The sequence below is a fragment of the Falco rusticolus genome, chromosome 5 (assembly GCF_015220075.1).
Source record: "Falco rusticolus isolate bFalRus1 chromosome 5, bFalRus1.pri, whole genome shotgun sequence".
NCBI lineage: Eukaryota > Metazoa > Chordata > Aves > Falconiformes > Falconidae > Falco > Falco rusticolus.
In genome coordinates this window covers 63,265,523-63,279,323 of record NC_051191.1, presented here as the reverse complement: position 1 = coordinate 63,279,323, position 13,801 = coordinate 63,265,523, and the positions used below count along the sequence as shown (strand labels likewise).

The following is a 13,801-nucleotide window of genomic DNA, read 5'->3' as shown; positions in this document are numbered from 1 at the left end:
AGCAACAAATTGTCAATGGGAATACATTCCCTTTAAAGAAAAGGAATTAATTTTCTGTAAGATGAAGGCAAATCCTTCATAGGATTGAAACAAAAGGTGCTTGAGCTTGTTTGAAGGAGTACATAATCAGGGAATAACAGGTAAAGGTTACTTCAGTGATAAATGAGAATTAGCTTCTTTTTTCTCACACCTTATTGACAGGACAGTATTAAAACATCCTTTCAAAGTACTTATCCTTGCAAGCTGTTTTTGATGTTGTTTGATATATATATTTTATTTTTTCTTTCCCCTCCCAGTCGGTGTTATCCGCTGTCCAATTTGTGGTCAGGAATGTGCAGAGAGACACATCATAGATAACTTTTTTGTGAAGGATACCACAGAGGTTCCCAGTAGCACGGTAGAGAAATCAAATCAGGTAAGTGCATTAACATGTAATCAAGTTAACACCTTTTGGATGAGTATGCATATCCTTGGCTTCCTGCTGTGTAGCCTTTTCGCTGTTCATATGCAGAAAAAGACTCCCAAGTACTTAGTCATCACATGGGGTAGCTACTGTAGAAAATCAGTTTCAACCAATGAAAATTCATGTGAAGATGATGTTATCTTATTCTGAACTATTTAAAATGTTGATATAAAATTGCATTGTGATAGCAAAAGATAAAGGTAAGGAATAGGTGTTGGAATGGGAATTTCTATACTTTGGACAGGGCACTTGAAGCACTCTTTTTAAGCAGAGACCTGAACAACACTGTCAAGAGATCTCAGTGTAAAACAGAATCCTCTAGTTAACTTTATTTTTCTTATCTCAGCACTGACAAAACATGGCACTTAATAGCTGGAGAGCAGTTACTAAGCAAGAGGCTCAAACTTCTAGTTGGGGAAGACAGTATATTGTAGGAGTTTCTTGTTTGTTTTTTTTTTCTGTAGGCTGCCTCTTCTTCCTTTTGCAATCAAGTAATAGCCACTTCATAAACCAAAACCTGCTTATCTGGAAGAATAGAAATACTGGAGTTTTTTCCTTATGATGGTTTTTCAGGAGGAAAGTACTAGTGTGGAAACAGTACCAGATGAATAATCACAGCTGCGTAGGACCACAGTTTAGCAGAGTCTGGTATCAGAATATTGCATGTCTTCATTTTTAGCTGGTAAGAGAGTATCTCAGGTATCTCTTTACTAATAAACTTTGTATTAAACTCCAGGAACTTACTGTGAATAATTCAGCCTCTTTATATGTTCCTGCATTCTTCATAATAACAGTACGAAAAGGTTGCTGCCAATGTGGCTTGCATTTGAACTTGTCCGTTAACATTTGAATGGTGGTCTCTTTTTATTTTGAAAATACATTTTTTTTTTTCAGTTTCCTCTTTTAGGGACCTGTGTCATTGGCTTTTGATCCATTTGTTTTGGGGCAGCTTCTTAGAGGTCTTTTATTGTGTAGTCTGCTTGTTTCAAAGCTTAGCTGAAATTTGTGTTTACATATATGAATGGATATGTCTCTCCAGAACAGATTAAGGTACCCACTCAGGTTTGTGATATCAGCTCAATGACTATTAAAGACATATGTTGTCATCATCTCTGGGAAGGGGGAATTAAGTTATGTCTTAAAAACCACTAAACCATGTTTAGCTTATAAGGGATTTTGCAACTGGATTTCTGAGAAATTATAGACCTTACCAGAAACCGAAATTTAGTTGGGAGTCTCTGGAAGTATAAGCAGTGTTCTCTTAATGTGGGACAGTTTGAAGTTTGGGGTTTTTGTGTTTGTGTGGGTTGTTTTTTTTTTTTTGTTTGTTTGTTTGTTTGGTCTTTTTCCCCTTGGTGTTGCAGGGAAACATCTGAGTTTTGGAGATGGTTGTGAGATTTACACAAAGTCTCTCAATACTCTGCTAGTAAGATTAAGTGAATAGTCCCTGTTGCATAGAAAATTTGATCATAAACTTTTTAGTGACTTTAAAATTAGGAAGAGAAACAAGATAACAAGTAACTTTGCTATGTAGAAGCAGTCCAGAATTTCTCTAGGGGCCTGTGCCATAACCTCTGCTTAGATATATGAAAGTCCTCTAAGATACTGCTTTGGTGAGTCATGATAGAAGTAGAATTATTTTTCCTGGGTTTAGTGACAAAGTATTTATTTTTTTTTTGCTTCCTCCCACATTTTTTCTGCTTTCTGTGAAAGTGGGGAATTGAGGCCTTTGAGACTTGGGTAAGGAACTGAAAATTCAGGAAGGGACCTTTATATTATTGAGGTTCACCATAATCATGTCAAATTGAGTGTACTTCAATGGGTTATAGGCTATCAAAAGTTGGAATATCCACCAAACTCTGTGATGCCAGGATAAGTCAGGTGCTTCCTTGGAATTGAGGAAGGTGTCTTTTTTGTTTACTACTAGAGTCCTGATCTGCTGGAGAGAGATACAGGGAAATTCCATGTATTTCAGCAGCTGGTTTGGAGTCATCCACTGTTGAGTGGTGTGAGCAAATGTCAGGAACGTTCTTCAAAGCATTTTGTGTTTCCTTAAGTTCCCGTCTCAGACATCCATCTTACTTTCTATTCCATATTTGTTTCTCTCTCTCCCTAAGAAAAACCAGCAGGCTTGCAGTCAGAAAGCACATCGGTTCTTCAGCTAGGTTCCCTGGCTGAACTCGGGCTACATTCTGCAGCAGTTGATGGCAGACCAGCAGACATTGCTGAACCGGCAAAGTAGTACATTCACGTGCTTTTCTGCTGGCTTTCTTTTTTTTTTTTAAATGGAACTATATGTTTTGTTAGATGCCTGAAGTGAGCGTGTATCTTACCTCATGGAAATGAATGCTATGCAGTTCAGTTTTGTTTGAACAGATTTATTTTGGTATGATAGTGAAGCTTTTTGGACATTCCTTTGTAGTTTGACATTGGACCATAAAAAAAAAAAAAAAAGTTATACCATTCTGTAAAGCTGTCTGTTGTGGAACAGCAAACTTAATAAGTTAAACAGATCAGTGTCCTGTTCAAGGGGGGATATTATGAGGTTTAAGGATGATACATGCATCTAATTGGCCTGTTTTGTTTTGTCTTTGAAGAGTAAAGAAAGAAAAATTGCCAGTAGCAAGATGGGCAACAGATCAGAGGAATTAAAGTAGAAAAGACACTGAGGTTTGCAGGAAATACTGGATCAGAGATCATCCAGATTCTGTCAAGAACTTTGGCTGTTTTGTAGAAATTTTCTACTGAGATGGTTAGTTTGGCTTTGATAGTCTGGCAGCTTTTGCAGAATGTTTTAGAAATTAGACTTAGCAGCAAGCCATGGGTTCTGTGCAAGTGATGTTGTGGCTTAGTCCATATCTATGACTAGCCTGTATATGTTTGTTGTCAGGAAGGACTGGGTTTTTTCAGTTCGAGAGACTCAAAAAACTCAATGTTTGATTGTTTCAGATGTAAAATGGTAATAATGCTATTATAATTTTTAGCATACTGAATTAAAACTTTACAAGTGAATGACGTATCATGGAGCCTGGCATTGTGGCCTGAGAAGTATAACTGGGACCCATTAAAGTGCCATCCATCTGTCTAAACTCCTGCTTACCTTATTCGAGTCTTATTTTGGCAGTTCAGTATCTTACTTAGCTGTGCTTTCTAGCAATGACTACTGAAAACTTCAGGAGCAAAAAGGTAAGCATAAAGAAAGCATAAAACTCCCTAGTATATGTTCCACAAGGGCTTTCCTAGCTAGCATTAAAGAGAACATTAAAGAATTTGCGCTAGCTATTAGTGTAGGAAGCTTTCCAGAAGAGAAAGAGACTAATGGGAAATGCAGTTGTGGTCTTCCTATAAGTAATGATTGTAGGTTGTGGGCAGCTAGGACATAAATACTTCAAAAGAGCAGATTCTTTATAATTTTTTTCACATTATGATTTATTGGAAGACTTGCAAAAATTATTGGATGCTAAAGAGAACTTTGCAAATAAAAATTAATTATACTTAATTCATAAGAGTGAGCAGAAAGGAGTTTCAAACCCAAGACATTACTGAAGCAAATGCTGAATTTGAATAAGACTAAAGGGTAGACAAGAGAGGAAAATTTAGGAACTTAACAGAAGAAAATTGTTTAATGTGCATGCAAAGCCATGAAAGTAAAAATGAGAAGTTTGAGATGGATGCAGAACAGAAGATCGTAGTGATAACGTTGATGTTGCTGCAGCATATTGAGCCAGTAGTGCATTTTAGTCTAGGTCCTTATTCTCATAGCTTCTGTGTCCAAAAAAGAACATGCATAAAAATATTTTTGATAGTAAGAACACTTGCTGTATCTTTACCAGCATCTTTACTGACCTGAGAGTATTAAATGTTGTAGTAGGAACGAAGAACAGTTGGACTTTATGTGAGATATTGGGAATGTAGTAACAAAAGGCCTGATACTAGATCTGGATACGAAGACGGCAAGTCTGACTGGCATAATAGAGTGATTAATAAGGACAATTTAGAACAAAAAGTTTCTCTAGTTTAGTATGGTGCCAGAGTAGCCACTATGTATTCTTGCAAAGAACAACTAGTGTGCTGAATAGCTTATGGAGGCTGTAGCTGTGGCCAAAAGGTGTTTGAAAGCCACTGGTTTAGGGATGTGGGTGATGGACTCCAGAAGAGTCACAATATGGTTTTGTTGTGCTTCAAAGAGAGCCAGCTGTTGATGAGATGTTGGGGAAAGGAGGAGATGTTGATCAGGGGTCGTGCGTTTTGAGGTATGAGCATGTGGTTCATATTTACAGTTACATATAGGTGTGAATGTCCCAAAAGACAGGTGCTGGCTTTTATGCTTTTGTATGTGCCAAGAGGTGGATATACAACTATTAACATTGCTGGTTTTTGGATCCAACAGGGGAAGACATTGCATCTAATTTACACTGGTGAAGTTTGGAATGTTAGTTCACTGAATATTCCTCTGGACTAATTTGCTCTCTTCCTTTGAAACTCAAGAAACCTTTGCTTGCTTATTTAATCTTTTTAATACTCTATTTAATTGGAAGAGTGGTTGGTTACTACAGTAGCAGAAAAGACAGTTCTATTACCTCAACTCTTGCATATAAATCTGTTTCTGAGTAAATATACAAGCTTTCACAGCAGAAAAAGTAGTACTTACCTGCAACATGCTGAGTAATCTCAGCTTTCATTAAATTTGAATGAAGGCTGAATGAACAGTTCCCGGGGTTATAAATACTAAAACTAGTAACTGAATTAAATATAATTACATGGGAAACTCAATTAAAAATAAATATCTGTCTAACCAGAATAAAGGCTTACAGGTTAACTAGGGAGAGTTTTCTTTGAAATCGCTGAAGCACTGCCTGTGTGAGTCACAGAAATAAAGACTGAAATAGGTTTTGTAGGAGTACACCAAATATTTGTAGTAATTGTACCTCCATGTACTTTAGCTATATGACTTACTCTAATACCTAGGAGTTCTAGCAAAATCCAAGTTATCTCTGAAAATGCATATTTCAAACAAGAATTAAGTAGAAGCAAATCTAGCTAGTTTCTACCTAGAAGGCATGGCTATTTTGACAGCATGAGTTATGGTGTCTATGAAAAATTTTAGAGATCTATCTCTCTCCTACTTGATGGCTTTGGAAAGTATAAAGATAGAATATGTGTTTTTGGGACTACAAAGGAGAAGTTTCAGTTCACTTGGCAGCACCTGATTATTGGTTATTGAATCACAATCTTAATCTCATTCCAACTCTAGCAGGTCAAACCAGCTGAAAAAGAACCCTAAGTCATATTGAAAAAAGAAAACAGACTAAGATCTTTGAATCTGGGAGGAATGAATTCCAGAAATCCTTTGAAATTACTTATATGCCCTGGCATGTTTATCTGCCTAAGGTGACCTGGAAAGGCTGGTGGTTGTGTGGCACTTTTTATTTTATTGGGTTGATGCCTTTTTCCTTTTAATTTTTTATTTTTTTGTGTGTATGTGTGTGTCTTTGTTTTGCTTCTTTGACTTAAAGAAAGCCTGGAAGACTTTTTTGTTGTTGTGTTTTCCTTTGCTTATTTTGTCTTCACTGTTGTTTTTTTTACACTAGAAAAACAAATACCTCGTCTCTTATTCTCCACTCTAAGTTGTGAAAACACCTCTGGGTATCTGGGAGCGTAGCACAGTCTTACCTCTCTGGCAACAAGACTGATTTTCAAACTTCTTTCTCGTCCTGCAGTATTTCACTGCCCAGTCAGCAGCGCTGATGTAACTAATCTTTGGATTACAGTGATGTAATCAATCCAGTTTTACACCACAGTCTTGCAGACAGTTGCATTGGCACACCTGAGGAGGAGACAGTTGGAAAAGGAGAAGGGAGGGAATTTCTCTCATGATAGTTTCTGCCAGAGAAAATACGACATTGACATAATGCTTCAGTGCTACTTGCTTGCTCTATTTTTTTTTTTCAAGAAACTATGCTTAGCAAAAGAATACTTTTTTTTTTTCAAAATGAAATGAAGGTTTAAAAGCAAGTAAAAAAAATTCAATTTCCTGATTACAATTCACTTCCTTTAATTGCTTTACTTCCATTTTCTTGACTTTTTATGGTGTCTGGACTTGGATATTTCTCCCCAGTCAACTAGTCTGTATAGGACTAGAATTTTTATTGTTGATAGAAGAGGTGAAAGAAAAAGAAAAGCCAAACAGAAGATAAAAAATATTTAAGAATATTTTTAAGAATAGAACTTTCAGGCCTCCTTTTCGTAAAGAAAAGAAAAAGGGGCACAAGCCCAACTTCTTCCCCTTTGCAGGTCACTTTTAGTGAAAAGAACTGCTTCAAACTGCATGTGACAAACAAGAGGGGTCAACAACCCTTGTGTTGTAACTTCATTTCTCAGAAGATACTTGCTTTGAGAGGTAATGTGATCCAGAAGAATAAGCACAGCACTGGGAATCTGGAACTCCTATGTCCAAATTCCAGTTCTGTCAGTAACTTGCTATGTGGCCTAAGGCAAGTTTTGTGCTCATTTTCCTCTTTTTTTGGAAGGGAAAAGTGGGCCATAGTTCTACATATATATTCTCTATCTGCATAGGATGTAAATATTTGCTTCCTCTTTAACTTGATCTGTATTTATCTTGTGTGGGTACCAAAGTTAGATTATTTTTTTTAAATCAAACGGAAAAATAAAATAACATCTAAAATTTTCTCCTTGTTGCTCTTGCTAGCAGAATTCTATAACTATAATCTGTAGGATACAGCAATTTTCAGATATTTTAAGGCTTTTGTTTGCAGCAATGCTAAATGTTGACGATGGATGGTGGTTGCCTAAACAGACATCTATGTAAGGCTGTTCAGTATTTTTACCACCCAAACCCCCTTGAAGGTATGACTACAGAGGCATTGTAAAGGAGGATTTAAAAATGAAAGTAGTGTTTTGAACATGTGGTGTTGTTCATCATTCCTAGTTTTCAACCTGTTGTTCAGATTGTGGATCCATAGGAATTTTTTCTTGTGTGTGTATTGACTCTGTGCAGAGAGGTTTTGGTCTGCTGTCACGTTTGTTTTGCTTTATTTATTTTTTTTCTAGATCTCTTGGGTGTAGTCCAAAGAGCCCCAGGAGTTAACAGGCCACAGCTTGAAAATTACTAAACATTGATCGCAAAGTTCCAGGGTAGCTTTACTGATGAGCTTAACTAGAATGTTACCTTTAAGTGGTGATACAGAGGTTCTTGAGAAGAAGCTGTTCAGTACTGTGTGTTCCTCCAGAAACACGGAGCTGGTGAACAGGAGCTAAAATTAAAGCTTCTGTGTGAACTGAGGGAGGCTTCTAAAATCAGAGCAGTGCTGGTAGTTTTCTGTCTTTAGTAAATATTTTACAAAAGCATATTGTAGATAGTAAACATTATATAGCTTCCAAGCATGCAGTGTTGGGCAGAAAGTAACGGTTTGACTTTTATCATGTCAGGTAACAGTTTTAGAGTAACACTGACAAAATGACCACTTTCTTTGAAAAGTCACGTTCAGTTTCTTTTATGCAGTTATTTATAGCCTTCTTGTACCTTAGGCAATTTTCCATTCTCACTTCACTGTTTTCAGAAAACTCTAAATGTGCACTGATGGTATATGAACAATAGCTTGTACGTATATTCCACATTTATTTTAACAGCTACCTTTTCTTCCTCACGTTAGGTCTGCACAAGCTGTGAAGACAATGCAGAAGCTAATGGGTTTTGTGTGGAATGTGTAGAATGGTTATGCAAGACCTGCATCAGAGCTCACCAGAGGGTTAAATTCACGAAGGATCATACTGTGAGACAGAAAGAGGAGGTATCTCCAGGTAACACACTTGATTTATAATTTGAGAAAGAATGTGTGTCTGCATTGGAAAAATGTATTAGACTACCACATTTCTTTTTAAAGTGATAAATTTCAAAAATTGCGTTCCTTAATCATAGTAAATATAAAAGGACAGATTCGTTCTGATATAACCTTTGGTACATATGAATTAGTGGAACCATGTTATTTTTCTGGGTGGTAACGGGTATGTTTTAATAGTTTCCTGTCTCCCAGTCACTTGTTTCAACTTCATTGCTGAAGGCTGCAAACGTTTGAACAAAATCTGGTGTTTCTTTGGCTGCTGCCCATCTAAGTGGATCTCTTAAGTGATCTAGCTGACAAAAGAGAAAACTTTATTTTAAGCATTAGATGCATTAGAACGTAACTATGGAAAATGGAGACTTTGTCACGGCTGGGGGTATGACAGCTGGTTTTTTGATCAGGAGTGCTGCATAGTGGTAAAAACCCCTACAGACTGATATTTCATAAGATTTCTATGCAAAGTTTTAAACCAATAAATACACATAGATTTTTCTTTCACCTGGAATGATTGCAAATTGCTGTCTAGACTTTAGAGATCAGCTGCAGAAATATACTGCTTTTATGCATTTGGCTCCTCCAGGTTTTTTTTAGAGGTCAAACAGATGTTTTATATTAACTTTTTTGTATACTGTAGGAAAAGGAACACTAATAGGTTATATTTTTTCAGCACTCTGATAATAAAGCATCTCTGTTACTAATGAAGAGTGCCAGAATTCATGTTTTAGCTAAGCATATTTTAAGTTTGAAATATTTTGCCTTAGCAATCAAAGAGAAGTATGTTATGAACTGGGGTGTTTTTTCTTAGTAGGATCTATGATAATTCAGGTTGGAAGGGACCTTGGGAGATCATCTAGTCCAGCCTCCTGCTTAAAGCAGTCAGCTGTGAGGTCAGATCAAGTTGCTCAGGGCTTTAACCATTTGGGCCTTGAGAATCAACAAGGATGGATGTGGTGTGCAGTACAGCCTCTCTGAGAAATCTTGACTATTCTCATGGTAAAAAAGGTTGTACTTTTATTAACTGAGAACTGCTTTTGTTTCAGTTTATGCCCATTGTGTCTTGTCTTTTTAATGATACTGTAGGGCAATTATAAACATAGGATGCTGACAAACGTTCTACCGGTCCTAATAAGTCTCTTGGACTTGCACGATTTATCTTGGAAATATATACGTTATTTTAATAAACTGTTATATATTATTGTAAATGGATGTATTCTAAATTTATTTTCATTCCACCATATCTAGTCCTGTGAGTTTTATATATAATGTGGGCTTTCGTTTCTGTAATCTTTATTGCTCAAAGGGTAGCTTCCAGTATGATACTTTGGAGATATACACTATGTTCTGTATCCCACTTTCAGATGTGGTTAATCAAAAATGAGTACTGAGTGTACTTTCAAGAGAGGACAATAGTAGTAGGTAGAAGTGTCTGACTGTTAGGCTGAACATGACTTGATGGTAGGGATGCTCTCTGCACATTCAGGCCTCTGCGGAGTCTGCTGGTCAGTTTCAAAGAATTTTGACTGAAGGATACAGTTCTGAAAAGAACTTCTTGCAGGTTTCATGAAAATAAGTAAATTAATGGGTATGGAAAAGAGAACTTGCTGATCTGCAGTGAAGGATGGGCTGCAGTGTGAAGCTGGTTTTCATTACAGACTAATGTAATACTCATGAACTCACTGCCCAGTCTAACTTAGAAGAAATTAGGCTTTGTTGGTGAAATTGTTTAAAGAACAGATTTCACTTTTATCATCTGGTGGTGTTTCCTATGCTCTTCTGTGTTTGCTCACTAGAAACTGAAGTGAGACCTCTCACCCTGAAGGGACATTAGTAAAGTTCTGGTTAGTATAGTCTGTATGTTTTACAGTTTTGAGTGCCTGTGGCTTGACATCCTCAAACCCCCTTTCACCCATTTGACTGAGAAAGACAGAGCAATGAATTAAGTCAGCAATATCCTCATTTCCATTTAAGAAAGGAACTTGCTGATTGTGCAGCATCTTTTGCAACTGCAACAGTACTGACTCTCCTTTTGTAAATAGTTTTGTGGGGCTGTAATAAGTTATGGTAAAATAGGCTCTAGACATTTTCCCTGAGAGAGGTTGTTAGCTCCATGCTTGATCAAGTGAGACAGTGCAGTTTTTGCTTGGAACTGTTACATTTTTTATTAGTGGCCTAGCAGCATCTAGGTGAGGAGAAACAGGAGAATGCAGATCTTTAATAATTTCAGGGGACTGAGATGACATCTTTCTTTATTCAACAGAGGCAGTTGGTGTGACCAGTCAGCGACCTGTGTTTTGTCCTTACCACAAAAAGGAGCAGCTGAAGTTGTATTGTGAAACCTGTGACAAGTTGACCTGCCGAGACTGTCAGTTACTAGAACACAAAGAGCACAGGTATCAATACAAAGTGTATGCTTTATGCAACTCACTTACAGGAAGACAGCTTGAAGCTGATTGTAGCTCTAGCTGTATAGAATACAGTCAGGTGAAGAGAGTGCAAAATAAAATTTCTTGCTCAGAAATTAAGCCCACAGAAAAACAGAATTGTATCCAAAAAAGGTATGGCTGATGAGTATGTGGTAGTTCAGAGTAAAACCTAAGTCTTCCACTTGTTAGTCTGGTGGCTTAGGCACAAGACCTTTCTTTACTGTCACGTTGTTTGGATAGAATTTGTTGCTGTGCAGCTCTTCAGAGAGTCCTTAGAAAGCACAGGGGCTGTGTTATGCAACGGTACACTTATGTGTAAATTCTCCGTTTGTCCTTCAACAAGATGATTACGTAACAGAACATTAACAAACAATTTCAGAACAGAGCAAATGGGCATTTTTTCTGTGAAGAGCCCTTTAAAAGCAACAGTAGACCTAAATTTGGCTGTACTATACTTTGACAACACTATTTACAACACTCAAATCTTTGAGTTGCTGTTCTTTGATCATCTCTTACTGGCCACAGAAGTTGAAAAGCAGGATTATATACAACTTCTGAGTACAAGACAATAATCTTGCTGGTTAATGCATATGGTAGGGGGCTGGGACAGAGGTACTCAAGTTAAATATTAATATGCTCACTATACCTGATGCAACCACCCAAAGAACTTGCTTGCCTGACCAGGTCAACATCAACAGGCAGAGAAGTGTTAGCCAGGTGCTCCTTGGAACAGGCTAAACCTTGCTCTGGCAGAATTGCAGTCTTTCTCTTCAATTCTCCTTTTCGTAGGATTTATAACCATTTTAGAATGTGCCACCTCTTTTTTTTTTCTCAAATTGATGATGATTTCAGTTCCTTGATTTAAAATGTTGCTGACTTCTACTGACTCAGCAATATCGCTTCTTCTATTTCTACATCCTTATCTTGCACAAATAGCTTACATGCACTTTCACTTACAAAGTGATGACTACAGCACAACATTAATTTTTCTTTTGCTAAATGCGGGCTATGGTCATGCGATGTCCCTTCATGTTATGAAAACCATAAATTCTAAAAAAATTTCTAAAATTACTATATACTTTATACTATAAATTCAAATATGTTATAAATAAAATATATTGGCACTTGCTGACACATGCTTCCATGATGACAGTTAAATTTTGGACTTAAGCAGGATCTTTGTTCAATAAAAGAAGGCTTTTGTAAGGCACTCAGCTTTAGCAAGTATATCACACCTTTTGCATGTATAAATACTGGTTTTTACTGCAGATACCAGTTTATAGAAGAAGCTTTTCAGAACCAGAAAGTGATCATCGAGACCCTAATCACCAAATTGATGGAGAAGACTAAGTACATAAAATATACAGGAAAGCAGATCCAAAACAGGTATGTATCAGATTCTGGGGTTGAAACTGACAGAGAGGGCGACTTTGTATACACTGAAATTTCTTGAAATGTTTAGATTAGTGCATTTTGTATCTCCTTTTATACTTCCAGAAGGATAAATTCTAAAATCTGCAGTTTGCTGAAGTGACTGCTGCCTGTTTAATGAACTTGGTTGTGTTAGGTAACTCTTTTGCTCAGCCTGTGGGCTTAATGGGCAGTAATATCTTGGGTGCAAGAAAACAGCTTGGGCAATAGAGACTGTAGAAGGCAGTCATATTCTTCCCCACCATCAGCACACTTATTTTCTTAGTGTAGATCCCTCTAAGAAAGCGAAAGGTTATGACTCATGTTTTCATAATGCTTGTGAGACATATTTGAAGATTTATGTAATACTTTTATGCTTGGGGCTTTATTCACTCAGTACTACAAACCTAGGAGAAAAATAAGTCTGTAAAATGTGTGCTGCAGTAGGTCTTTGTAACTGCTCCTTCAGCAGAGTTCAAAGGCAGGAAGGTTCAACACAGTATGGGATGCTGAGTGCAACTTGAACTCTTCCTCTGTCTTTGCTTGTCTTTGAGGGTGGTAGAGACGTAAAAAAAACCAGCAGGCGCCCTTCTCTTCTTTTGCTGCATCTAAGTGGTTATTCTCCCTTGTGTCTTAGCAGTAGTGGGTTTCACAGTATAGATTATGCTTTGCTGTTACACATTTGAGCACTGCTGTTGAAATAGCTAAATTAGAAGATCTTTTTATTGTTTTTTGTTTCTGGAGTGCCATTCTGCTTTAGATGGAAAGTACACTTAAACAGTTTTGATTGCCACAGACCATTCCAGAAAGGTGCCAATTAAAAATCAAGAATTTCAATTACAAAGAGCTTTTAATTTTTTTCAGATGTCAGTAGTTTTACAGACTTATGGCATTAGAATTTGCCACCAGTTAATTAATTTTATAGTAGGTCACTGTTACTTGCTCTTTCTGTTTCTCTCAGTAGTTTTCCTTACTATAAGTGTCTGATGGTATATGTATTAATTGGTGCATATGACCAAGAGAGGGTGGGTTTTTTTATACTGTTGGGAGGGTGAGTTTGTGAGCTAAAAACCATTATTTTCTATACTGTCTACTTACAGAATTCTTGAAGTGAATCAGAATCAAAAGCAGGTGGAACAGGATATTAAAGTTGCCATATTTACACTGATGGTAGAAATAAATAAAAAGGGAAAAGCTCTCCTGCATCAGTTGGAGGTAATTTCATTTCAATCATAAGAGACAAAATATGTCAATCTTAATATTTTTTTGTGTGGATTCACATTAAAATAAAATCCATTTCTAGCATTAACCACCTGTGCATGTCCTGTCAGAATTCCAAAGTGGAGAGATGTCCCACAAACCATTCCAGCAAGTGGGATTTTAGTGGGGGAGGGTTTGGTTTTGGGGGAGTTGTTGTTTTGTTTATAATAATCATCTGTGTTCCCTGCTTTGTGAATCAGGGCTGTCTCTGAGCCAAGTTTCTTTCTCCATGCTTTTGCAAGTCATAATTCTGTGTGTCATGTATGAAAAGTGTTTCCATCAGAATTTTTCATAAATTCAGTAATCCAATAGCAAATCAAAGGAGAGAATTGTCTGGAATGGATAACTGGAAAAATATTACCTCCAATTGTGTTTTAAAAAGT

General features: G+C 36.9%; 1 protein-coding gene across 1 annotated transcript in view; it reads left to right on the top strand.

The window, feature by feature from the left end:
• Nucleotides 1-13,801, top strand: part of TRIM24 (tripartite motif containing 24) — a 64,220-nt gene that overhangs the window by 23,906 nt on the left and 26,513 nt on the right. The window contains exons 2-6 of the mRNA XM_037387532.1: nt 297-415; nt 8,137-8,284; nt 10,583-10,715; nt 12,018-12,134; nt 13,259-13,373. Of these exons, the coding sequence (XP_037243429.1) occupies nt 297-415; nt 8,137-8,284; nt 10,583-10,715; nt 12,018-12,134; nt 13,259-13,373 (632 nt within the window). The remainder of the gene's footprint in view (nt 1-296; nt 416-8,136; nt 8,285-10,582; nt 10,716-12,017; nt 12,135-13,258; nt 13,374-13,801) is intronic.